The sequence below is a fragment of the Gavia stellata genome, chromosome Z (genome assembly GCF_030936135.1).
Source record: "Gavia stellata isolate bGavSte3 chromosome Z, bGavSte3.hap2, whole genome shotgun sequence".
In the NCBI taxonomy this organism is placed as follows: Eukaryota; Metazoa; Chordata; class Aves; order Gaviiformes; family Gaviidae; genus Gavia; species Gavia stellata.
In genome coordinates, this window is record NC_082637.1 from 25,615,029 (window position 1) to 25,639,796 (window position 24,768).

Genomic DNA, 24,768 nt, shown 5'->3' on the forward strand with positions numbered 1-24,768 from the left:
ATTTAACTCTCACTCTACTCCCAGGCAAATTTTCTTAGAAATACAATACCTCATAGAGATCATTGGAAGAAAGTAGATTTCCCCCTTTATTAAAAAATATGTATTTTTTAATTCAGAGACTCAAAAGATTTATTTATCAATATCAGTAAACAACATGGAAAATATTAAAAACCCGTTTGGGAAAGTTAGATTATACTTGTATTGATTCTGTGAGTTAGCATCTAATTTAGTCAACAAACAATAAAACCCACCTCTAACTTATGCAAAAATCCTCATTTTTAAATCACATATTTGGTATGAGCAAGGCAGAACTGCTAACTGTATGCAAAGCAAATTATTAACGCGGGGGGGCTTTAGATGTTAGCTTAAAGTAATTCCTCTTACAGCTTATTAACAGAGAATATCCAAACAAGTGATAGGGCGATGGTGAACTGAACACTGGGCAGGCTGTAGCTCTCCCGCCTCTCTATTCAAAGTACAAGGTAAAGTTCATGGCAGTAGGATTTGTAGGGCTGCTTAAGGTTTGAAGACCTAGAACACAGCAGCAGGAAAAACAGCAGCAGAAAAATGCCTTATTTCCCATATTTCAGGTAGGCAGATTGTATAATCCCCTTCATCAACTAATGAAGATTAATTTAAAATGGCTCAGATTTTTGTTCCTACTGCTTTGATTGGAAGGTTTTTTCAACGTTGCCAGCTCTATTAGTTAGAAACCTTTCCCTAACGCTTAGTGTACATCTATTTTCAGGTAGTTTATACCTATTTGGTTTTGTTCAATTTTGTCAAAATAATTAAGCAGGCATTTCCAGAACCACTGTGTATTTTTCTTCCTAACGCTTCTTAACAACCAGGAGAGCCCAAACTTTTAACGACTATTTGTCCTGTTTTACTAAGAATCAGCAAATAACTGCTAATTGTTAAAGCATTATTTTTTTTGCCACCTGTTACAAGCCTTAAAAAGCAAAATACATCATTGAGTCCCTTAATATTCTAAAGAGTTTGCTAATAGCATTTTTTTAAATCATATGTTTGCAAATGCTTAGAGTATGTAAATTTATATGGCTAGAGGCGCTGATTGGGAGGTTACAAAGGTAGGGTCAACAGTAAGAGTTTCTTAAGTTTCAAAGTGAGAGTTTCTTAAGTTGCACTTAAGAGATCACTTGGTTGCATATTATCCTGAGTTGCTTCATAAGAGGAAAGTATAAAAGTGAAATGTGTTGATGTTGAACTACTAATGAGGACAAGGAGTCTAGTCATCTTGAGAGTATCGTTAGGGTGCTTGAAGAAATGTGGCTGTAACCCATCAGATTTATAGGCTTTGACACTGCATTAGTAATTATAATCTAACATCTGCTTGGTTTTAGTATTGCTTCTGCATTAATTAATATTTTGTAATGCAATGGTTTATTTTGAGGGTCCTCCTGCGATTTTTCATATGATCTGTTACAAGAATAGAACTCGTCCCTTTGCATTTCAAAGTCCATCCTGGGCAATGGAATATTTTTTAGTAGAACGTTTGCACATCTATTAATACGCTGAAAAAAACCTCAGATGCAAATTGTCAAGCTTTGTAGTCTATGGTTAGCTAGCCTCTTCCCTTAGGCCTGTAAAACACTTGAATAATTTTCAAAAGTTGAGTCTTAATAGAATGTTATGTAAGTTTACAGGATTAGGACATGAGTCTGTTTTCCACACCAAAATCATACAGTGACCTGATCATCTGAAGTGCTCTGTTTTTATAGTTCTCAAAGAAGACTCAAGATATATTTTTCAGAATTACCGTCTTCAAGATTATTCCTTGTAGTGGCTTGAGTTTCCATAAAAATTATTTAGAGACATTGTAATAAAAGGAAGATTCCTAGAAAAGATAACTTACTTGTCATGTAAGTGTTCTGAGAATGACAATCTGTAATAGAATTTTAAAAGTGCAGAAGTTAAGAGGTTTTAAGCAGAAAGAATCTTACTTGCTGAAAATAATGTAATGACAACTAAGCCATAACAGGGAAGCCAATGCTGCCAGGTTTCTTCTCTTTTTCACAGGCTGGAATGATATCTTCCTCCTTTCTTTTTTTGTTCTGTTATTCTCAAGCCTGGATGAAAACATTCTGTCTAAAACAAGCTGTGCATGAAGTTTTAGTGGTATCATATGCAGTACGTAGATACATTAAATGTAGCGTTGAAGATAACTGATCTGAATAGGGGGGAGATCTTTGCACAACTGTGGGGTTTTTTCCTACCAAAGCAATACAAAGTATGCAACTGGACCTTATATCTTAATATATCTTAAAATTAGTATCTTAAATTTGGCATCTTTAATTGGACATCTTATAGCTAGAGTGATGCTTTGCACACCGTAACACAAAAACAGGAGTTACTCCTGGGCCATTACTTGATTTTTTTTATCACAGATCAACTCTGGACTGGTTTTGGTTTTTTTGTTGGTTTTTTTTTTGCTCTGTCAGCAAAATATGCATTTTAGTTTGTGAATTAGAATAGTGCTCAGCCCTCCACAAAAGTTAAATACTAAAGTCAAAATACCCATTGTGCCTATGTGTGTAGTAGGTGAAGACAAAGTAATGTTGCAGGAGAAGTAAGACTGGAGAAATGGTTGATGTTTTGAGTAACTGGTAACCAGATCTGTTTCCTGATTCCTGTCTTATTCTTCGAGTTTATCAGTAGGAGAGCCAAAAGATGGTGTTAGTGGGCAAGCTAGGTGATTTAGCATCCTTTTATAACGCCGCAACTTGATGAACAGCCACACAGGCTTTAATTTGAAGAGTAATGCTGATTTTACAGTCAGAAACAAAGTGCGTGTCTCTAAATATGCCATTCAAACAGTAGTATTAGAAGAAAATATCTGAATTGTAACAGATTATAGTTAACAGTGCTGCTTACGTGTCACAGAATCTCACAATCATACAGAGGTGTGAAGGCACATGTGCTTTCAGAGGTAAATATTGAAAAACAGGCTATATTTGTAGATATAGAAGACTGGATGTTTTTTTCAGTTCATTTTCAAGGATCATAAAGGCTTCTGGCTTTCCTGTCTGGAGGAGGCCTGCCCTGGGTGCAGGTCCCAGAGCTGCCCGCGGGGCCCTGTGGGTGCTCGAGGCAGCGCGGTCGTTTTGGGGCTAATAGCTGGGAAGGCAGGTCGTACAGAGGAAGGTGGGGCGATAGGAGAGTTGGGAGGGGATTTTCAGGGGGAACTCAGGGAGATGGGGGTCCTCTTGGGGTCGGTGGGTGTTGGGGAGTGTGGAGTGGCTTTGGGTGTGTGAGATTAAGGTGTGTCTTATCGCAAGGAGGCAAAGACGAAGCGGGACGTGGTGGGAGAGCAAGGGGATGTGGGGAGCTGGTGGCCTTGTGGGCAGACGGGCTGGTGAGGAGCAGAGGAAGAGCTACTGCAGCAGCGGGAAGGAGCTGCTGTCCTGTATGGGTGAATTGAAGCCTCTAATGGCCTGTGCACTAACTCAAGATGAGCTGCTTTGTCTAGACTGTCTTATCCTGGTTTATTCCTGTTTCCCAGGCTTGTAAATAACATTGTACGTAATGGCTCAAGCTGTGAAATACTGCAGTTTTAAGCATGAAGTGGTAGGTTTTACTACTCACAGGAATGAGTGAGGTAATGAGACTGCCTTACACATAACTGCTCACTTGCTGGTGATAGGGTGAGACTACTGGCAGTATCGCCAAGATGCAGACACTTTGCTTTTAGCCAGACAAAATATTAGCAAGTGTGGTAGCATTCCTCTTGGAACTGGGCACAAACCTCCCCTGGACTGCTCCAGTGGTCAGGCTCAGCCCACAGTCCTGTCGGCAGTGTCTTGGGGACACAAACAAGTGTGTAGGAACGCTGTCCCTTGTCAGGACTTTTCTGCATCGTGTTACGGGCTTGGCTGGACTGTCGGCAGCGCTGAGCGTGGTTTGGAGCGTGCAGAGGGCAGTCTGTCCTGCACAGAGCAGGACAGATGTCGAACGGGAGGGTTATTGCGCATCCGTGCCTTACCCGGCAGAGGGCTCCCCTTCTAAGCTAATAAAAATCAGGCTTGGTACCTGATTTAACGGCTAGCAAAATGCTTTTGTTAATCACCATACCTAGGAATGCTGTATTCTTGGTTTAAGTTTTGACAGCAGTCTATGCTTTATGTTTCTCAATACCTAATTGAAAGTACTTGGTAAAACTGCCACAACATGTACGAAGTTACTAGAATTTTTTACAGATTGATATACGTGCGTGTGTGTATTTGTATGTAAGTATGTGTAACACACACATGCAAGCCTCTCGAACCTGATCATATCTCTTCCTGCTTCATACATCATTTTTTTTTAAAAAAAAAGCTTTATAGATAAAAGAATACTGTGAGTATGACTGCAAAAAACAGTAGGCTGCTGACTTGCTGTGAATACAAATCTATAGATTCAATGGGCACCACTCAAGGTTTTGAAATTTAAATTTAAATAAAAGTTAGGATAGGGCAATTGTGTGAAAACGCAGGTGTGTGCAAGCTGCTATCTTTTTCTGACAAGACACTTGATTTCCCTTCTGCAGGATGATTAGGAACTCATTTTTGCACAAAGCACTGGAATCCAAAAAAACAAATTGGACCTAGGAACAAAGCTTTATCTTTTATCTCTGTGTGGGTACCTGTGCTTTTTAAAATGATAAAAATTCAGTGAACCAGGTTTGGGTTGTCTTTTCTCCTTTGAGAATATGCTTCTGTATTGTGGCTCTATAAACCAAGAAGTGTTATCAAGCCCTTCTGTAATTTTAACAGTAAATAGGAGGCATATCAGTTACTGTCAGAAGTTGGATTAGTTCAGAAACACAGGTTACCATGTCCATTTGAGTTAGGCTGCACCTTTATGACTGTGCTGCTTTAAATTTTATATAAAACTGACAATTGTTCGAGCAGGCAAAGGCTAAAACTAGAAAAGCCAGGGATTGTTATAGGTGAAGCTAATCAATCAACTGTAAAATATCAAAAATGTACTGCAGATATTTGGGATTTTATTATGAGGTACAAGTGGGTTTCATATTTTGTAGCATAGGAGGTTTTTGGAAGGTGGTGTGTTCAGGAAGTGAAAACTTTTCAATGCCATTTGACTGCCGTAAGGAGTACAAGCTGATCTCAAGGAACACAGCTACCAGAAGTTCTCAGTTTCCAACAAGTGGGAGGAAAATACTAATCCCCTTCTCTTCTTTCTCTGAGTTTAATCTTGTGGTCTGCTTCTCTTTTCACTTTGAATTTGTTTCCTTGTAAAAGTATAGCTGGCAAAGAAGTTAATCTCTGTAGGCAAAGGGGAGCAGGCTCTTCAGTTGCTGCTCTGTTTCTTTAGCAAGTCTGATCTCCACCAAACACTAAGGCATGGAAAATATATTTGACCTAAACTGCTCCTTCTCTGCACAGTCCCTTTTCCCACCTGCCTGCCCAAGAAATGAACAATCCTGACATAGTGGAGAACACTGCGGATAGAGACAGGTGTTTTCTCTACTATTTTCAGTTTATAGGAAATGGATAAAATGTCTCACAGCGTCATGCTAAAGGTCTTCAGGCAGCACCTGTATTTTTTATCCAGCATGAGTGTAGGAGTGTGTAGGAGGGGATGTTGTGCTTGCAAGCAGGCTCTTTTGCTTGCACAGGGCTGCTCTGAAAGATGCAGCTCTTTTCAAGGAAGATTTTGATTCTGTTTTTTATCTGCAGTAAGTTAGTTAGCTACTTCCTGTATTTGGCTGTTCATGGCGTTTTCTCGACTTTAATACTGCACTCAGCAGCCAGTGACAGAGACTATTTTAAGGCCTCTTACAATGGTGTTCTCACTTACTTAGCTAAAATGAGAAAGTTAGCCCTGCATTGGCCACTTGTTAGCTGATGACAACTTTTACTTTGAATCTGGCTCCCCCTCCCCCACCTGAAATCCCTGGCTCAGCAAATATTTGAACCTGCCCAAGTTAATCATGAAACTGAGATCTTTATCTGAGAGAGACGTGCAGGCTACCGAGGGTGGTGGTTTCTTTTTTTTTTTTTCCCTACAGTACTAAAGTCAGGTTCACTTTTTAATGATGAACCAGAGTAAGTGGATACCTTCTGCACAGAACAGAGCTTTAAGCAGTTAAGAAGAGAGAGAGGCTTGGACTTTCTCACTGCATGTTACAGCTTTTTTAGGGATTTTTATGGAACATTGGTTGGAAAGCAGAGCAATTTCTTCTTCAGATTTTTTTTTCTTCATTACTTCAGAGAAGGTTCCTAGTAAAAGGAGTTTTGGGGAGGAGGGGTGGTTTAAGCAAGATTTTTATAGGAGGAAACCAATCAATTTTTCAGGTTATTGGATTGTATTTTCAGGCTGTATTACAAGGGCGAGAATTTGCGATGCATAATTTACAAAGTAAGTGATTTTGAATTTCTGTGTGTGTTTTCTTCATCACCTTGTGGAAGTATTTTACTGTAACCGATTATCAGGTAGAGCTTTTATGGTCTTAAGATACGTGAATAAAAGTGAAGTACCTCAGTACCTCTTCAGGTTATACAGGGAATGGGGACTCGCCTATCTGCCTCCTGTCTTTTCTTGCCTGCAAGCTAGGCTAGTCTGAGCTGAGCACTAGCCTGGTTATACAAGTGTGGGCAGTCCAGAATTTGGCCACCAGTGAAACCCTGGCAAAGTAATTTTTCCGGAAAGCCTTTATTCAACAGAATAAAAAATCATACTGATCCCACATAAGACCTAAATGCAGCAATGTAGTCTTTGTAGGAAATCTTTATAACCTAATTTAAATAATTACTTTGGCAACTCAACTGTTTGGGTAGCAGGTGGGCTAAACCTCCAAGTTCAGTGTTTGGACTTGTGCCTGGGGTGATTTTAAGTATCCTATTTCATTTTGGAGATGGAAGGAATCTTTGGAGCGCTTCTACCTAAACAGGGAGCGGAGAGTCTACTTCAGAATGAATTTAAGCTTGTTAATGTATAAAGCAAACCAGCATGCATTTTTTTGTAGCCGTTGGTACTCCAGACATGTTCTTGTATGTTAACACTTGTCTAAAAGGGGTAAGCTGCTGAGGGGCACAGAGAGGGGGTAGATAGGTGTGAAGTATTTGGGAAGGATATCAATTGTGTTAATTTTGTTAATGAGTATTTGTGAGATAGAGCACATTTCAGCTGCACCAGGATTTCTTATGATGTAAGCACAGATAGTTGCTACAGCTACTTTTTGTGGTGGTTATTTTTGGAATCTGGTTTTCTGCCCGCATAGATTATAGTGAGTATAAAATGTTCACATTGCTTTACATAGCATTCTGCTCTGGAATTAATAGTCTATTCTGTGCATGTTTCTTCCAAGAGGTCTGAGAGAGTTACAGTCAGCGATGGGGGGGGGGGGGGGGCAGGGAGTTAAGAGGGAATATTTCTAAATGGTAGGAGGGTACTGATGACATAAAGTCAAGCAAGGAAGGAGACACTGACAAGGGACTCTTGCTTTTAAAAACAATTAACTTGATAATTATCTCAATGAGAACAGGGTAGAGAAACAGTGTGAGAAGGCAGACTAAATCTTGTTGTATCCTGACAGACTGGCTTTTTATGTTCAGCAAAACCACGTTTCAAGATCTTGCTCAGTTTTGACTTTCTTCCACGGTTCAGGCAAGTCTGCCGAATGCAAGATTACAATATTTGGGGTTTGGATTTCAAAATTAGTTGATCTAGATCGATTGGAATTGTATTTTATTACAAAATGATAAGGGGGGGAAGACATCTCTGCAGTAAGCACATTTTATATAATAATATCGAGTATATCACATCTGTGTGTCCATTAAAATAACAGAAATCTGTTTAAAAACATAATCCGTGTTTCAGTATGTGGAGATATATATGGCTCTGTGTGTATATATGTGTAAAATGGGTGCGTAATGGGTACACACACACACAACACACAGAGTCATGCTCTTTTCCCTTCTGCATTTTTAATATGTACAGTAGGTCCAGAAGCCTTTTAAAGCTTTTTGAATGATAAACTTCAGGCATCCAAGCAGGAGAATGCAACTGACCTACTTCTAAAGGGAACTGCCCTGTGTGTGAGTGTGCGTGTGTTGTGTGCGCGTGTGTGTAAGAGCTACGTGCTGCAGCATATCAGCCTTTTGTCATCCTGCCAGGATTGGACTGTACCATGCTGCAAAGTCACGGAAATGAGCCGGAAAGGCGGGCGAGGAGAGCCCATTCACTCCTTTTGTTTGTAATACCAGGTTTATATCGCAGTTCTGACAAACGTAGATTGTTTCCGAAACTGAAATTGTTTTAAGATTAATGTAGAACAAAATGATGAAACAGGAGTGGTCTGGTGACATTATTTTGACATGATTGGCTGAGGATTATGATGTAATAGGTTACAGTGCAGCCCCTTATAGGTTTTAAAATGAATTCCAAGACACCATTACAAAGAGAGCCTGACTCTTTTCTTGTATCTGAGCTTACTCAGTGAAACTCATACAAATGTACAATACTGTTTGGAATATGGAAGAACTGGATATAGAATATCCTAAGACAGATATAAATTGTGGCACAGACTTGATGTTTTACATAGAAATGGATCCACCAGGTAAAACTGCAGTCTTATTATGGAAGACTTAATTCATTTTGGTCTTTACAATAGCTGCTGAAAAATTCTTAGTAGATATATAGGATTTCTTTACTTTGTCACTGATACAAATAGTTTTTCTTTTTTTTCATAAATTAGAATTAAATTGTGGTTTAGTGCATGGTTATAGTAATTAGAATCATAACCTGTAGAAATACCTGTATGCTTACTTAATTGAATTTTTACTGAATTGATCTGTTTCTGTTTTGATTTTATTGTCAGATGTAGTTCTAGTTCTGCTATCATATCATAAACATTTTGTATTTCTTTTATTATTATTTTTGCTATCTCTGTTCCACACTGTGACTAAAAGGACGTGCTGTAATAACACTTTTATTTCCTGAAACAATGATTATAAATCATTGTTTTGGATTGTTTGAGGAAAAATAGATTTTAAAATCTAGTAATATTAATTGAATACCTGATATTGCATCATTTTTTCATATCATATAAAAATATTATGCTATCTTGATATTCATTGCAACTTTAAAAACATTGTCTTTTTGTAGCCGGTCATAATATAAGGCCAGGGACATTCGTAAGGAATTATGTACTTACTGGAGAACTAAAAGAGCTGGGTTGATTTTTAATCCTGATTCCAATGTAGTCCCCTTTGCTACTAAGTCAGGAGTGCTGCAGTATCTTCTCTGGCACCCACTGGCATACGTATGCAGCTTTGACATTGAGAAAAGGGGGATGTGGTTTTTAATCAGTCCTGGCATCTGGAACACAATTTATTCTGTAGAATACTAAGATTAACACAAGGGATATTTGGGTCACAGATGGGTTTCTTAAAGTGGTTTTTTGGCAAATCATCGCACAGAATGCTGAAGATCACAAAAACCCAATTCTTGTTCTTAAAATATACAGTATTGCTGTGGGCTTGCATCTTTTATTACTCAGCTTCTAGGTGAGGAAGCAGCAACGCTCCTCTAAGATCATTACATATGAGGAAAAAAAAAGTAACTTTACATGTTTTATTAATTATTTTCACCTGAAGATAGTGGAAGAAGGTAAAAGCAACCTTCAGAATTTTTTTCTGAAATGCTTTCTTCAGAGGGGAAGATGAGTATGGTGTTATATTTTGCTTAAAATATATTCTTGCAATAGTAACATACTTTTTCGAAATAGTACATCTTTCTTGTTGAGTTATGTTGTTTTCAGTAAAATACCTTGATTCCTCTAATGTCTTTTAAAGACACTTCGTGATGGAAAACTCTGTTTTATAACTATTCTTTTTTTTTTTCTCATTCATGTAACTGTGTAATTTCAAGGTATATATGGTCAGGTTTTCAATGAGTTATAATCAACTTTTTTTTTCCCCTTGCATCTGCAGCACTGCCTCCTAAGCCACCAAAACCTAATACTGTAACTAACAACGGCATGAATAACAACATGTCATTACAAGATGCTGAATGGTACTGGGGAGATATCTCAAGGTAAATCAGCTCAAGACATGTATTTCTTATGTTTGGCTTTATGTTCTTGCTATACTATTCTGTATGTATGTATTATGCTTTAGTATAGAAAAATTACAGTTCTAAGAGCCATTTTTAGGATATTGTCCAACACAAACATATTATGGTTGGTTTTATTCCAAACATGACTAAAAAGTTACTGGCAGTCAGTTAGAATGTAGTATGTGAAATGATTGTTCTGTTACTTTAAGACAGCTATATGAAATGGTAGCATGAAAGGACACCACCAAGAAATAAGTATTTTCTTCTTGTGTTTCAACCAGAACCTCAACTGTAGGCACAATAGTTAACAAGCCAGACTAACAAGTGCCATATATTAGCAACATTTTTAACTGTACTATATATAGGTACATTAAACCATCACTGGCTGCTCCAATTGTGCAGGCTTGTATGAACAAGCAGAAAGACCTTTGCATTAATGTAATTTTGTCCAGCAGTGAGAGGACATAGGATATACCATTTTTATATCACAGTTGTTCTCCATGATGTTAAATAAACTATTAAATAACTGTATTTATTAATATGGGTATCAAGAAGGCTTATAAAAAAGATTTATTTTAAAACATAATAATTTAGAGCACAGTGAGAGGATAAATGAGTGAGAAGTAGCTGAAATGATTGGTTACTTTTGCTTTCATTTTAGAGAAGAAGTGAATGAGAAGCTTCGAGACACTGCTGATGGTACCTTTTTGGTACGAGATGCTTCAACCAAAATGCATGGGGACTACACACTTACACTAAGGTAACATTAGTCACCCTAGGTCTGTAATACTGGACAGTAAAATGCAATACTGCGTTTAAAATACAGTGTTCTTTAGGAAATAATACTTCAAGTATGCCTAACTTTTCAACAAACTTTATTTGCAGGAAAGGAGGAAATAACAAATTAATCAAAATATTTCATCGAGATGGAAAATACGGCTTTTCTGACCCATTAACTTTCAACTCTGTGGTCGAGCTAATAAATCACTACCGGAATGAATCTCTAGCCCAGTATAATCCTAAACTGGATGTAAAATTACTGTATCCAGTGTCTAAGTATCAGCAGGTAATTTGGTCTATTTTCTTTGTGTTTCACTGAAATATAGAGAAATTACTGCAGAGTAGGGAGTCATTTGTATCATGAAGAACTTCAGCTTTGTTAATATTGGAAAAAATGAGGTGGATGTAAAAATGGATATTTTTGTTTAAAACCAACTCCACAGTTTGCATATAAATAATTAAAACTTTAAATACTACAGATATCTTATTAAGAAATAAACTTATGTTAATAAATATCCGACTCATTAATGATGAAATATATAATTTTCAGTATAAAGCTGAACACTTGCCATGCAATATTGCTTTTTGTCATTAATTTCTCATTTGCATATTATGCATATAGTATATTATATCTCCGTATTGATGAAAGAGGAGTCACATTTACCATGTAACTGTCTAAGCATTTTTAAGAAGTTTTATCCTGAAAATCTGTGCAATATAATTGTTTTCTTTATGGACTATCTTTCCTTTTGCTCATCATTCCAGGATCAAGTTGTAAAAGAGGATAGCATTGAAGCAGTGGGAAAGAAATTACATGAATATAATACCCAGTTCCAAGAAAAAAGCCGAGAATATGACAGACTTTATGAAGACTACACAAGAACATCTCAGGTGAGCTAGATTTGAAACCAAAGAGAGAGTGGAAGAGAGAGGAAGATTATTGTAAATCAATACTGCCATCTTCCTCCATCCTTCTCCCCCTCCCTTCTGCCACCACTACCATTGCCCAAAAGAGGAAACATATCTGATGTGCTTGCTCAGTATAGCAGAATCGCTTACTCATGTTTGAACAGTCACCATCTGTAACCTAACCCATCCCGTGCCCAAGTCTGACACCTGCATCCAAAGCAAGCACAGAACTATGTTGATTTACCAACACTTCTGCATACTGACGTCATCAAGCTGAGTTGCAGTTTTCAAGACTCATTTGCAGGGAAGCATTGTATTTTATTATGGGTTTTTGAAGAGTCTGGTTTCATCTATGCAGGGTAGAGAGATGATGTGTGTAGATACAGTGCAGGAATGAAAAGCTGCCTCTATCCTTCTTCCAACTTAATCAATTCTTAGTCAAGTCTTGAAGTGCCAGTGAACTAGTGCTGTTTTACAGACCCAGAATCAAGACTGCTTCTTAAAATGTGCAGGAAATACTCCTAAAAATAATTGAAGAAAGGTGGAGAAGTGCAGGCAACTTGAATTAATGACTTGAAAGACTTAGCTAACGACTAGCTATGTAGGGGCAGGAGGTTGGACTAGATGACCTCTTGAGACCTGTCCATGCCAATACCTTACGTTTTTATTTCAGAAAGCCAGATGTGCCTCTAAGGCCATTAGCTGGTATGAAGGGCAAAGTGCATTGCCATAATGCTCTAATCATCACAAATAAAACTTATTTATACTAAATTGTATTGATTGTAGCTAGCTGTTTGTCTAGCAGTTTTTCTTTCTTGGAAAAACTCATCATGGAAAGCCTCATCATGATAGCTGTTTAGCACAGGCCTGTTCTCTCTGTGTTATAAGGCTCTGCAGACAGAATGCATTCTGGTAAAGGGATATTGAAGTCTTCTGTTACAAGATACTGAAGTGTTTCTGTGATACAAGCCAATAAATCATCCCCTCTGACTGATAACAACTGTAATAAAAATTACTTTATTTTCAGGAAATTCAAATGAAAAGAACAGCTATTGAAGCATTTAATGAAACAATAAAAATATTTGAAGAGCAGTGCCAGACGCAAGAAAGATACAGTAAGGAATACATTGAAAAATTTAAACGGGAAGGAAATGAAAAAGAAATACAAAGGTCAGTATTTGTATTTGCATTTCAAATTATATGATTTTGAAGAAAGAAACAATGCAAAGCGTAGATCTGCCTAAAACTAAAGCAAGATGGCAAGTTTAAAGTTGTTCAGTTGTAAGCAAAGCAAGCCTCAAGTGGGGTAGATGTGAACTTGCAAAATGTATAGCTACGTCTGGAGAAATAATCTGTTCCTTTAAGTGTCTATAGTGCTAAATAGCAAATTATAAAGTTATGAATAAGACATCATCCGAGTGTAACCTACCATATTATTCCATTCAGAATTATGCACAACTATGAAAAACTGAAGTCTCGAATAAGTGAAATTGTGGACAGCAGGCGTAGATTAGAAGAAGATTTAAAGAAGCAAGCAGCCGAATATAGAGAGATAGACAAGCGTATGAACAGCATTAAGCCAGACCTCATACAGCTGAGGAAGACAAGAGATCAGTACTTGATGTGAGTATCATTATGAATTAACAAAATATTTTTTTAAGGTTTTTTTTTTTATTGGTATCCAACTTCTGTGACTAAAAATTAATTTTATTTGCAATTATTGTCCAGGTGGCTGACTCAGAAAGGCGTTCGCCAAAAGAAGTTAAATGAATGGCTTGGAAATGAAAATACAGAAGAGTGAGTATTAAAGATTTAAATATTTCTGGTATTTCAAATCATCTTACACAAAAGTGAGATAAAACATATTTAATTCCTAGACCACAGAGAGGAAATCTCAAGCCTAGGTCTCCAGTAACAATACACACCGTTAACACATGGCAGCCTATGGCATGCAAGTATTAGAAAGGACTGTGTCTCACCCCCTACTCTCCATTATTCAGGGAAGTGCATAATCAAGTTGTTATAGCAAAGTACTGGAATTTAACCTGTGTCTTTATTCTTACCAGCAAAATAAAGATCATAAGGTGTTAGTATCTTGCAAAGATGCCATGTGGATCGATAAATTTTTCAGAAGGTCTCTTAGGCGTGGGCAGACTTTTTCCAAATTTCAAGTGTTGGTACTGTGGTGCTATCTAGTATAGTCATACCCACATCAGTATATCACATTGCTATTGAAGATGATAAAATTGTATATTCTGAAGAGGAGGCTGAGGGGAGACCTCATCGCTCTCTACAGTTACCTGAAAGGAGGTTGCAGAGAGGTGGGTGTTGGCCTCTTCTCCCAAGTGATGAGTGACAGGACAAGAGGAAATGGCCTCAAGTTGCACCAGGGGAGGTTCAGAGTGGATATTAGGAAAAATTTCTTTACAGAGAGAGTGGTAACACAATGGAACAGGCTGCCCGGGGAAGTGGTGGAGTCACCCTCCCTGGAGGTGTTCAAGGAACATGTGGACGAGGCATTGTGGGACATGGTTTAGTGGGCATGGTGGTGTTTTTTCATTGATGGTTGGACTTGATGATCTTACAGGTCTTTTCCAACCGTAGTGATTCTGTGAGTGGTCCTTCTCTGGTTTTGTGGTCCGGTTAATTTTTCTGGGAAATGGCAGGATAGTGTTCCATCATTTCAGCAGTTCAGTTCACTATAGGTTCTGACAGGGACTTGGCTAATGAATATGTTTCACCTCATTCCTGGGAAAAATGCAAAAAGAACCTGGGTGGTATGAATGTAGACCAAATTTAAACAAAAGCAAGCCACAAAATAGAAGTGCAGTAACAGTGAAGAGTGAACAAATAGAAAAACAAAGTTGTCTGAGTAATATTCATATCAACATTTTCTGCCTATGTAATTTCCTGTGCATGCCTTTTACATTGCCTGGCTGAACATATAGCAAAAGCAGTAGACTGACAATGACTGTTTCGTGGATTTACATTCTAGCCTTGTCCACATCTATTTTAATTTGGCTTGGTTTATTGAGTCTCCTACTGTTATCCTGGAAATTGTGCATCTCTGCTGTGGCTGCACTGGTAGAAGCAGGGGATAAAAATTACATACACATTTTAAAGCCATGTTGTTCATTCAGTCTTACCACAGCTCAAAGATGATATGATGGCGAATATGTAGGCACCTGTTTCCAGTAGTATGACCATCATTTAAATGATAGACAAAGAACAATGCCAGGTCATAGTTTTAATGTAGCAGCAAAATAGTAAGTGAAACTGTTTAAAGAAACTCTTCCTTTTCTCTCACTCTGTGACTCTCCTTGCCAGTGGGTCTGGTAACTGCTCAGATTTCTGCTGAAAAATTAAATTTTCAGAATATGACTTTAGAAAAAAAGTTGCACTGCAGAAAAAAATCAATATAATGAGCAGCAGGAAAAATGGGAATTGCTTTCTCTAGGTACTGGTTGAAAATAGAGCCACTGCTGAATGCATTTGAATATCATGCAGGACGAAGGAGTACAATGAGATAAAGGACCTAGAGAGTGTCATATGAAACAAAAGAACCCTTCTTCTTTCTGAAAAATTCAATACTGTGTGATATTGCTGATTTCTGTAGACTACTTTGAGAATCTTCAGAAAGACAAGACTGTGGATGAGTGAGAAGTCATGCTTTCTTAGACCAAGAAAAACTGATTAAAAACCTGTTACAGAGAGAATAAATACATTAGCCAAACACAGACTCACTGCAAGCTGAGCAGGAGAGGCAGGGCCCACCAGTGCAGGCTGCTGGGCGCTCTGGAACTACAGAATATCAAAGTGGTGTCCACACAGCTGAACCAGAGACATCTTCTTTCATGGTGGGCTTTAGCTCAGAGGGTTCTTTATAAACTCTGAATCAGCTTTCTAGCTGGTGGCTGTTTTGGTAGAGAAGACCCTATATTATATGCTCTTCTCATAATCTGGTTATAAGGAGAGAGCGAGCACTTTACTATTCACCTTGCCACAAAGCCATCTCCCCTATAAATAATTAATCTGTCTACCTGTACAGCTGCTCATAGCTTTCCCAAGCAGCAGCTGTAGTTGATACATTGCATGATTTTTCACTGCTGACCAAGTGTTCTGATCTTTGGAAATGAAGCTGACTCAGGGGGTATTGATCTCATTGGGCTTTCTGTTTACCAAAACAGTGCGCAACAGTGTATGTACTGAAATGCTCATAGCAGATTCTGAAAGATAAGAGAGCATCCTTTCATATCCTTCTTCAGATTTACATGAGTGATTTTAAAAGAATCAAGAACTAGAACTTACATTTTATTTTTATTTGGTGGTTTAAATGGTGCAGTATGACATGGTTTACATCTCTAGTTTTACCGGGAAAGCATCCTACTAACCACTGACTTATTTTTTTTCAAGTAATATGAAATGGGGACTACTTAATTTCATGTATTTTGCTCTGCTGTGTATTTCACAAACACATTCTGTCCTATTTCAACAGCCAGTACTCTATGGTAGAAGATGATGAGGACTTGCCCCATCATGATGAGAGAACGTGGAATGTGGGAAACATCAATAGAAGCCAAGCTGAAAATCTGCTGCGGGGAAAGCGAGATGGAACATTCCTTGTTCGAGAAAGCAGCAAACAAGGCTGCTATGCCTGCTCTGTTGTGTACGTACCCTAATTTGTGAATGATGTAACCAACATTTGAGGCATTGTACCTTGAGCCAGGGGCAGATAGACATTTGCATATGCATGCATCCTGTTGGACCTTTGGGCTTAGAAGCAGACCAACAAGTCCTGAGGCCATCCTTATTGCTGCTCCATGTACTACACAGCTCAAACCTGTGCCACTCCCGCAGATGAGCCTCATGCAGAAGAAGGGAAACCAAAGCATGGATGCACTCCTTTATGTGCAGCTGCTAAGCCCTGCCTATCTCCTGCCTCCTTAAGCTAACACAACATTTGGGAATTTGGGTTAAACCTAGGTTTTAACCATTATCCCACCACAGAAGAGAGGAATTCTATGTAGTGACTAGCATCTTAAGATTTATTGCCAATACCTTATTTTCTAGCGTAACTTTACTGGACTGACAAACTAAAAACTGATTGCTTTTTTTCCTCTTTAGGGTGGATGGAGAAGTAAAGCACTGTGTGATAAACAAAACACCTACTGGGTATGGATTTGCAGAGCCATATAACTTGTACAACTCACTCAAAGAACTGGTGCTACATTATCAACACACATCACTTGTGCAGCACAATGACTCTCTTAATGTCACACTAGCCTACCCAGTATATGCACAGCAGAGGCGATGAAGATCTTAATACTCTGGGTTGTTTGGTTTTTTTCTCAAGAAAAGATCTGACAACATTGAGGCCTCTGGAGAGAGAAAGCTCCTTTCAGCCTTACTCAAGAATTCGAGCTGCAGCATCAAAGCTATCTGTCTTCAGATGGGACTAGAGCTTTTCTTCACAACTGCAGTGGGAGAGATCAGAGTGTTAAGCTGTGAACGTATGTTTCTAATCTGAAGTGCTTTTTTTTTTAATTAAGAGAAGAAAAACACAAGAAAGAAATCCTAACCTGATCTCCCTGCAGGGACATAGAGGCCTTTAACCATGGTGCTTGTTTACGACCACTTCTGAAGCTTTACCAGCTAGAACATTGGATTCTCCAGACACAAGGTGTAAGAGGTCTTTGTCATTCAGTTATTGGAATTTCATGGTCACGATCTGGCTTGGATTTGGTGTTGCTGCACTCAGTGGATCCAGACACACAGCATTGTGGATTTTTTGGTTTCTAGTGAATGATATGTAGCAGAATGGCACTTTCATTTCTAAGGGACACTTTAAAAGGACTTCAGTTACAGTATGTTGTTCAGAGTAATTGTAATAGCAGAGTGCCAGGAAGTGTTTTGTTTAGACATTTAAAAATCCTGTTTTAAGAATATATTTAAGACTGAAGAAAACAGGACTTTCAATGGCATACAGTATATAATAATGTACATAGTATTGGATGACTAACTATCATTGATGGAAACTATCAATACCAAACTGCTTCTCTTCTCCCTTTTCTGTTTGCTGAAAGCTGAATTCTTTGACTATGCTATGCAATACTGAATTTTCTTTGGGCTATAGTCTTCTCTCAAGCATATCTACAGGTTAAGCTTGGTTTTCTTTCTTGTTTCCTTGTCTTCTTTTTTCTTTCTTTCTTTTGCCTGAGGATATTTTTCCTGATCATTATTTTTTGTTATTCATTTTGTTGTTTGCTTTTTTTTAAAAAAATGTACAGGAAGCCAGCAAGAGTTGGCTTCAGAATTAAAACTATGAAATATTTTACAATTTTCTTTGTATAGAGTATTGAGCTACTAGCTCAAAGTTTTAAAAGTTCGTAATTTTTTTTTGACTAAATATTTTGTTGGGCAGTGCCTGATAAGCTTCAAAGCTGCTTTATTCAATAAAAAATATATGAACATTACAAAATATCACTGAGTCCAACAATATTGTTTCAGAGATATCTTTAGAATATGGTACCACGCTACGTTTGCTTCTTCAAGCATTTTGAACTTCTATCATGGTTGTCTTTGTATTTGGAAGACGAAAAATTGTGTCTCCTTCTCTGATAGTGATTGCAGAAGAAACAGGGGAAATTTGGCTCCTGGGGTAGATAGTTTGGATTTCAGAATGAATCCACTCTTCATAGTAAATAAATGACTTCTTGACCTACTGTGGCATAATTTTTGTCAGCATGTAAAGGTATTTTCATTTCATATGAAGGAAGTTTCGCTAATCTGTTGCCTAGGTTTGTCTTTTGTATTAGTATTGTGAAAAAAAAGATCCCACCTTTACTGCGAACGTTTGGATACAACATAGAGCTAATTAAGACTGGAAAATGTCTGTTTTGAAAATGATTAGGCTATCATATTTAACATTTTGGATTTATTTTCATAAGTTTGTAGGCTGAAGCAGTATCAAAGTGAACATTTTTATAACTTCAGGCACCAGAGACTTACAGACTTACGGTTTAGTTAAAGGAAACAAATACATGACTCCCACTAGAACAAACTTATTAGGAATTCTGGGACAATTCACTGTGGGTGGTTTGCAATGGTTATTTATTGTCATGACCACTGAGGAAATTCACACATTGCAAATTGATAAAGTAATGAAGTTCAGAGAAATCTTGGAAAAGTTTTGACTAAGTGCACATATGAATTTATTCTTCCCCCAAGATGCACAGGCAAGACCCATTACTATTAAAGTGAGTTGCACACACAATCAAAAGAGTAAGACCCATGGAGTTCTCTCATAATAGCTCTGTTTTAGAGATACATTGTTTTAATTCAAAGTATGCAGTGCTTATTAAGCGATTGGAAATAATAACAAATTTGCCAGTCTCCAGTTGTTTTTATTTTGTCTTTTCATTTTTGCATTATTCCTTCATTTTTGAGGCTGTAAGGCTTTTGATTTTATTTTGATTTTGTGCTCTTTTTTTTTGGTGGGTTGTTTTTGTTTTCCTGTAGATATATTTTCTTACTAGAATCTCTATCAGGAAACAAGATTCAGCCAACATTAATGGTTCAGCATAGTCACCACTCACAAAATTATTCTGAATATTTTTTTCTGAATAGAAGTTTAGTCTTCATCCCTTTCCTTCCTTATTCCACACTCGTTCCAGGCCAAATGTAAATTTGGTTTACTAATAACTGGTTTTTACTACGAAAAGCACCAACAGTTACTCTAGCATGCTAGTTACACTACTGGGCTTGAAGTTACAAATTAGTTCAATATACAACAATTTAACACTTGTAGCAATCCAAAATATTTTTTGGACATATATTAATTTTTAAATGTTAAATATTTTAAGAGTAAAATTGTATTTTTTTTCTCTATAAGCAAAATATATGTAATCTGAATTGATGTTTCACATAGCATTGGTCAAGAAATTTTATCGTAGTTAAGGCATTTGGATCTAATTTTCCTCGTAGTAAGAAAATCTCTGCTATGTCAGTGGGCCATATCCTTAGCATGCCCAGCCCAGTATGGGATATCATTTGTTCCTGTCGTGCTGTACAACTTCTCTTCATCAGTGGTTGTAGCAGAGAAAAAAAAATAGGGTGTATGCAAATTTGGCACTTGATTTTCTTGCACAAGCAACAACGAGAAATAAGCACGATGTTGTGAGGATGAGTGCTTAGAGCTTCCTAAGGGGAAGTTCTGCCTACACTGGGTCTATACTTGCAAGGATCACTTACGCCCTCAAATTGGCATGAGTGGGTTTTCTTTGGTACTTAACTATTGTGTGGCCTCTGCATTTCCCTCCCTCCTTAATGCACGGACCTATGTCCTGCCAAAGGCCCTGTTCACTGCAGAGTTTTTTGTCCTTAATGTACCCTATTACTTGCTCCAGTTTTGATTTGATCTCAAACAGCTAATATATACAGAAAAAAAGCACGTGGATATAACTGAAAAAACATGGTGCTTTTCTGTATTTCTGTTGACATGTAGTTTTTCTATCTCATATGATTCAAGGGTGGGATTTGTTTTGTTACCGTTTTTTGGTTTGGGGAATTTTTGTTTGATTTTAAATCCCTGAGTTGTGCTGCACTGCAGCAGCACTTTCACAAGGCCTTTGAAAGCTATAAGACATAACATAGAGAACCAAAAACCACAAGGAAAATTAGGAGTTTCTGATTTCCTTAAGCTGAAATGTGAATTTGCAGGTTTGGGGATGCGTATCTGTGCACATGTGTGCACACTTGCTGTGTTTATGTATGAATAGATCCCAGTATAGGTGCATTTTCACCAAACATGATCATTTTGCTGAATTCAGTAAGTGATATCATTAACTTTGTTTAAAGAAGATACACACACATGCACACTAGACCTTTATGGGTGCAGCATGTTTCCAAATACAGTTAGAAAACTGAGTTTCTGTGTTGCTGGATATTTTCTTTCAAAAAAAAAAAAAAAAAGCTTGTCTGTGTGGTTCAGTTATCTAAGAAATCTTGTCAAGCAATCTGTAAAACCAAATCTTCAAATTTTCTATTTGGTGTCAACTGTTCTGTAGTGAGGAAATGGCTTTGTCTTGTAATTGGCAATGAAATAATAATGCTTGGGAAAACATTCAGATGCTTCTAATGGGGAAAACTGCCGATTTTCACATAGTGCTTTTGCTATGCATGGTATTAAGTTGGGAAAGTGAATCCTGATACTGTTTTTTTTCAGGGTCACTTCAGAAATGGGCAGCTCAAAGCACAATGCCTCCCATGGGACAAGGTTCCAAAATGCAACATTTTATGTAGACTCACGTTGTATTTACTGCAGTTGAAGACTAAACTGGACTGTGGGAGTTGGTAATTACATTGCACTTGTCCTAATGAGACTGCATTAGCTGCCCAAGATGCTGCTATTTTTTTTTATTCTTGTTTTAAAAAATAAAGCTCTGTTCTGTTAAATGTCTTTAAAACATTAAGATTACTTTGTTTTAAAATGGTCTTTGAGGAGGTGGAGGGTAAAGTGGGTTGTAAATTGCCTTTACAAGGCAACAATGAAAACATGCCTCCTTGAAGTTTTGTTTAAGCTATAGAGTTGATGGAGCTGTGTCTTGTTTTTAAGTTGCTTTAAAAATTGTAATAAGTCTTCAAGCAGAATAAAGGTTGTTTTGAAACTGCATTTCAGTTGTTGAGGCTTCAGTAAGGACTGAGATGTGGGTTTACCAGCATCCTTGGCTGACTCTTCCTGTCTATATGCAGCCTGCTTTGAAAATGAGACCCAAATGCTTATATTAGAGGGAACTAGGGAGCAAATAATTTCAGCTGACTCACAGCCATCCTATGTATTGAACTGAATAGAGTAATTGAGTAACTTCAAAACAGTCTCATGTCAAATGGTGCCAAAATGACAGTTCTGCTCATCTCATACTCTTGCAAAAGCAGTACAATATTCATGATCTGTGATCTGCCTTTTACACTGTAGATGAAGTTCTGGTTCTTCTGGAATCAGTGTGAGTTTTGTCACTGATTTCCATGAAGCCAGCCTGTCAGCCTCTGTAGCTAGAAGTCATTTACCAGCTCCATGGCTGCATCTAATTGTGAAAACCAATGTGAGAATGCAGAAGAGAGAGGAGGTAAGGGGGGATTAGGCAAGACAGATTCTGAGCATTGTTTTCTTCCTCTCATTATTGGTATGTGGTATCTGACTTCTTTGAGCCCATCCAGATCTTGCCACAGGAGAGGTCCTCTGGGGAAGTCAGCCAGCCACTCCAGAAGCAGAAAGAGATTCCTATTCCCATGCTGTCCAAGGTTTCCATTGCAAAACCTGCCTGCATTTTGCTCGCCAGAGTCACATAATACCCCCTGGCAGACGTACTGAGGAAGCACAGGCTTGAAATAATTATTAATAATCACGACATTGTCACTGGCCCCTAGAGGTTCTTGCAAGAAATATACCATTAAAGGCTATTACAGTATTTTCAGCCCGCTTAGCAGAACGTGGGGCTGAATCTCCAATGAACATATCTGTTGCAGTTTTTGTCAGTTAGTAAGACGATTCCTTTAAATAGGCACAGAGTTTTATCTCATTCCTGCTCCCTGAACCGATGTTGAGCAACACACTCTTCTGCAGCCATAGAGCTCAACATCTAAAAATAAGGTTAGCGAGATCATCAATCACACATTGTCCATCATCACCTATTGAGAGAAATTATGACTGGCTGATCATAAACTGCAGAAATCTGTGGACCAGCAGATTTCTTGCCTCCATCATACATTGTATAGAAATCACTCTTGGCAGACTGGAAAAAGAGTTTGCAAAAATGTTATTCTATTTTTGCTATCTGCAGACAAACACACCCTCACTTTCCCTCTCTGCTTTCTTGCGAAGGCTTGATGGTCATTTTTCAGAGGGAATATGAAAAACTGTTAAAATCTATCTTTGTGCAGCTACAAGTGGGTGTGATATTTTTAAAGGCTTGGGAATGCTCGTCATGGGGGTTTTTTTCTCCCCAAGCCGCTTGACTTGTGCGACGTCGTGTGAGAGTAACTTCACGCAAATCCCTTTGTCTGAGCTGCAAAGCCAAAAAGGGAAGTGGCGATTTTAACACTTCTCACTGTTGTCTTCTCCGGGCTTCACTGAAAGGACAGCTGGCGCCTCCTCCCCTCAGGCCTCAGCCTCCAGCATCTCACCCCACCCCACACCCAGCACCCAGGCTCCCCTCCCGCCCAGGGGGGAGCTTCCTTCAGCCAACTGACCGGGCCCACTGTAAATCATCTGTCAGCGCTCATCAGCTGGCCAGTAAGCAAGGGTGGCCTTGGCAGGCAGAGGTCCCTGTAAAGCAAAAAGGCCAAGCAGGGGGATAGGCAGAGCCCGAGTGGGTGCCTGTGGACGGCTCTGCGTGGACAAACACAGGCACTCCCATGGCTGCAGGCAGGGGCAGCCAGGCACAAAATGGCGGGGGTGAGGAGAGCCCTCTGGCACAGACCTGTCGGGGCCCTGCGTCACCCCTCGTTGCCTGTAATGGCCTCCTGCAGAGGCGGCCCTCCCTTAACGCCTCGGGGAAGAGCCCCTCTTGTTCCCAGAGTGATCCTTTTGAGATGATTACATTTAGGATACACCTAACATTTACCCCAGGGGCCCAATACCCCACGGATGCCCTCATTTAAGGGGTGGAAACTGAGGAAATGGCAAGCAGTGAGGACCTGCCAGCATCCCTGTCTGGAAAGAAGGCTAAAAAGAAGCAGTTCTGCTTTCCCTGCAGGATGGCATGAGGGGGGAGCGGGGTCAGACATGCTTTCCATCAGATGTGAGCTGTACAAAAGGCACTAGGCCTTCTCTATCGCCTCTGAAACAACAAAAAGCATGAACTGTGGGAGCACTGCTGAGGACATGATTCTGGTGTCTCTTTTTTCCTAATCCCTTTGAGGACTTATGTCCTCGAATACATAGGCTACCAAAAATAGAAACTCTGTAGGGACTTTCTGGGTAAACAGGTACCAACTGATCAGCCGCTATTCAAACTTTGGATAACCTTTGCGGGGACTAGCACTTTAACCTCTGAGCAGCAATCAGATAACCAGAAACGTCCGGCAATTCTTTGAAAAAGCAGGTTTTTATCCATGGCTGTGCCAGGCCATATTTCCTGCCAGAACAGCATTGCAAGGGCACCTCTTGTTGCGCCGTTCTTTCCTCCATGAAGAAATTAGCTTTGCATACTAAAAAAGGAGGAGTTTAAACATGTGCAAATATTGACAGGAGAAAAATTTAACAGGTAGCACACAAAAGGATCTAAAACCTGTCATCCTCAGGCCTTTGAACAAACAATATTGACAAAACTGGAGGTGAACATAGTTAATTCAAATGATGATTCTGCTGTCATGTGTCTGGTATTCCTAACTTATTAGAAGACTGTAGCCTCAGAAGAAAGGTAATGAATTCATACTTGAGAGCATTTCTTCCTCTATAAATGTTTATTTCCTACATGGTTTACTTTATTTTTCCACAAATCTTGTGCTTGGTGTAAAACGAATGTTCTGCGAAGGTTGCTAGATTAATGTTTCCCTTTTTTTTTTTTTTTATGTTGCAACCACCCAAAGTACTTCAGCATTTTTGTCCACGGGATGTTAGGTGAAACAGACACATCAAGAGTCAACATTTGGTGACCTTCCTGCAGGGAATCATGTGGCTGGTTTATGTGACAGGATGGTCCATCACACCAGCCTGCCCAGTACCCACACCAGTGCTTCATACTGATACTGGCTTTCATGTGCCCTCAGGCCTGCCTCTGCACTCAGGGGAATGAGGCGTAAGCTTTACATACTGAAAAGGTGGGTATAGCAACTCTTAGCAGCTTGTGTGTTGTGAGGCTGAATTGGAGTAGAGACTTGAAAGAGCATAAAGTGGAAAAACGAGAGAACTGCAAATCCAGCAGCTGCCAGAGCTGGAGCCAGCCGTGCGGTACCAAGGGGCAGTGGTGAAGAGAACAGCCTCGCACCTCTCACCACACC

General features: G+C 38.8%; 1 protein-coding gene across 5 annotated transcripts in view; it reads left to right on the forward strand.

Annotated features, from left to right (window-relative positions):
- Window positions 1–21,439, forward strand: part of PIK3R1 (phosphoinositide-3-kinase regulatory subunit 1) — a 57,351-nt gene extending 35,912 nt beyond the window's left edge. Inside the window, exons 1-10 of one of the 5 annotated variants that reach the window (XM_009812488.2) lie at window positions 6,366–6,381; window positions 9,957–10,059; window positions 10,742–10,840; window positions 10,966–11,146; window positions 11,626–11,751; window positions 12,797–12,939; window positions 13,216–13,392; window positions 13,498–13,566; window positions 16,265–16,435; window positions 16,894–21,439. In XM_009812488.2, coding sequence (XP_009810790.1) covers window positions 6,366–6,381; window positions 9,957–10,059; window positions 10,742–10,840; window positions 10,966–11,146; window positions 11,626–11,751; window positions 12,797–12,939; window positions 13,216–13,392; window positions 13,498–13,566; window positions 16,265–16,435; window positions 16,894–17,083 — 1,275 coding nt within the window. In that variant the 3' untranslated portion in view covers window positions 17,084–21,439. Of the gene's footprint in view, window positions 1–6,365; window positions 6,382–8,475; window positions 8,582–9,956; window positions 10,060–10,741; window positions 10,841–10,965; window positions 11,147–11,625; window positions 11,752–12,796; window positions 12,940–13,215; window positions 13,393–13,497; window positions 13,567–16,264; window positions 16,436–16,893 lie in introns of those variants that run through there. The other 4 variants (XM_009812413.2, XM_009812339.2, XM_059834429.1 and 1 more) reach the window with 4 other exon arrangements.
- Window positions 21,440–24,768: the final 3,329 nt, after the last annotated feature.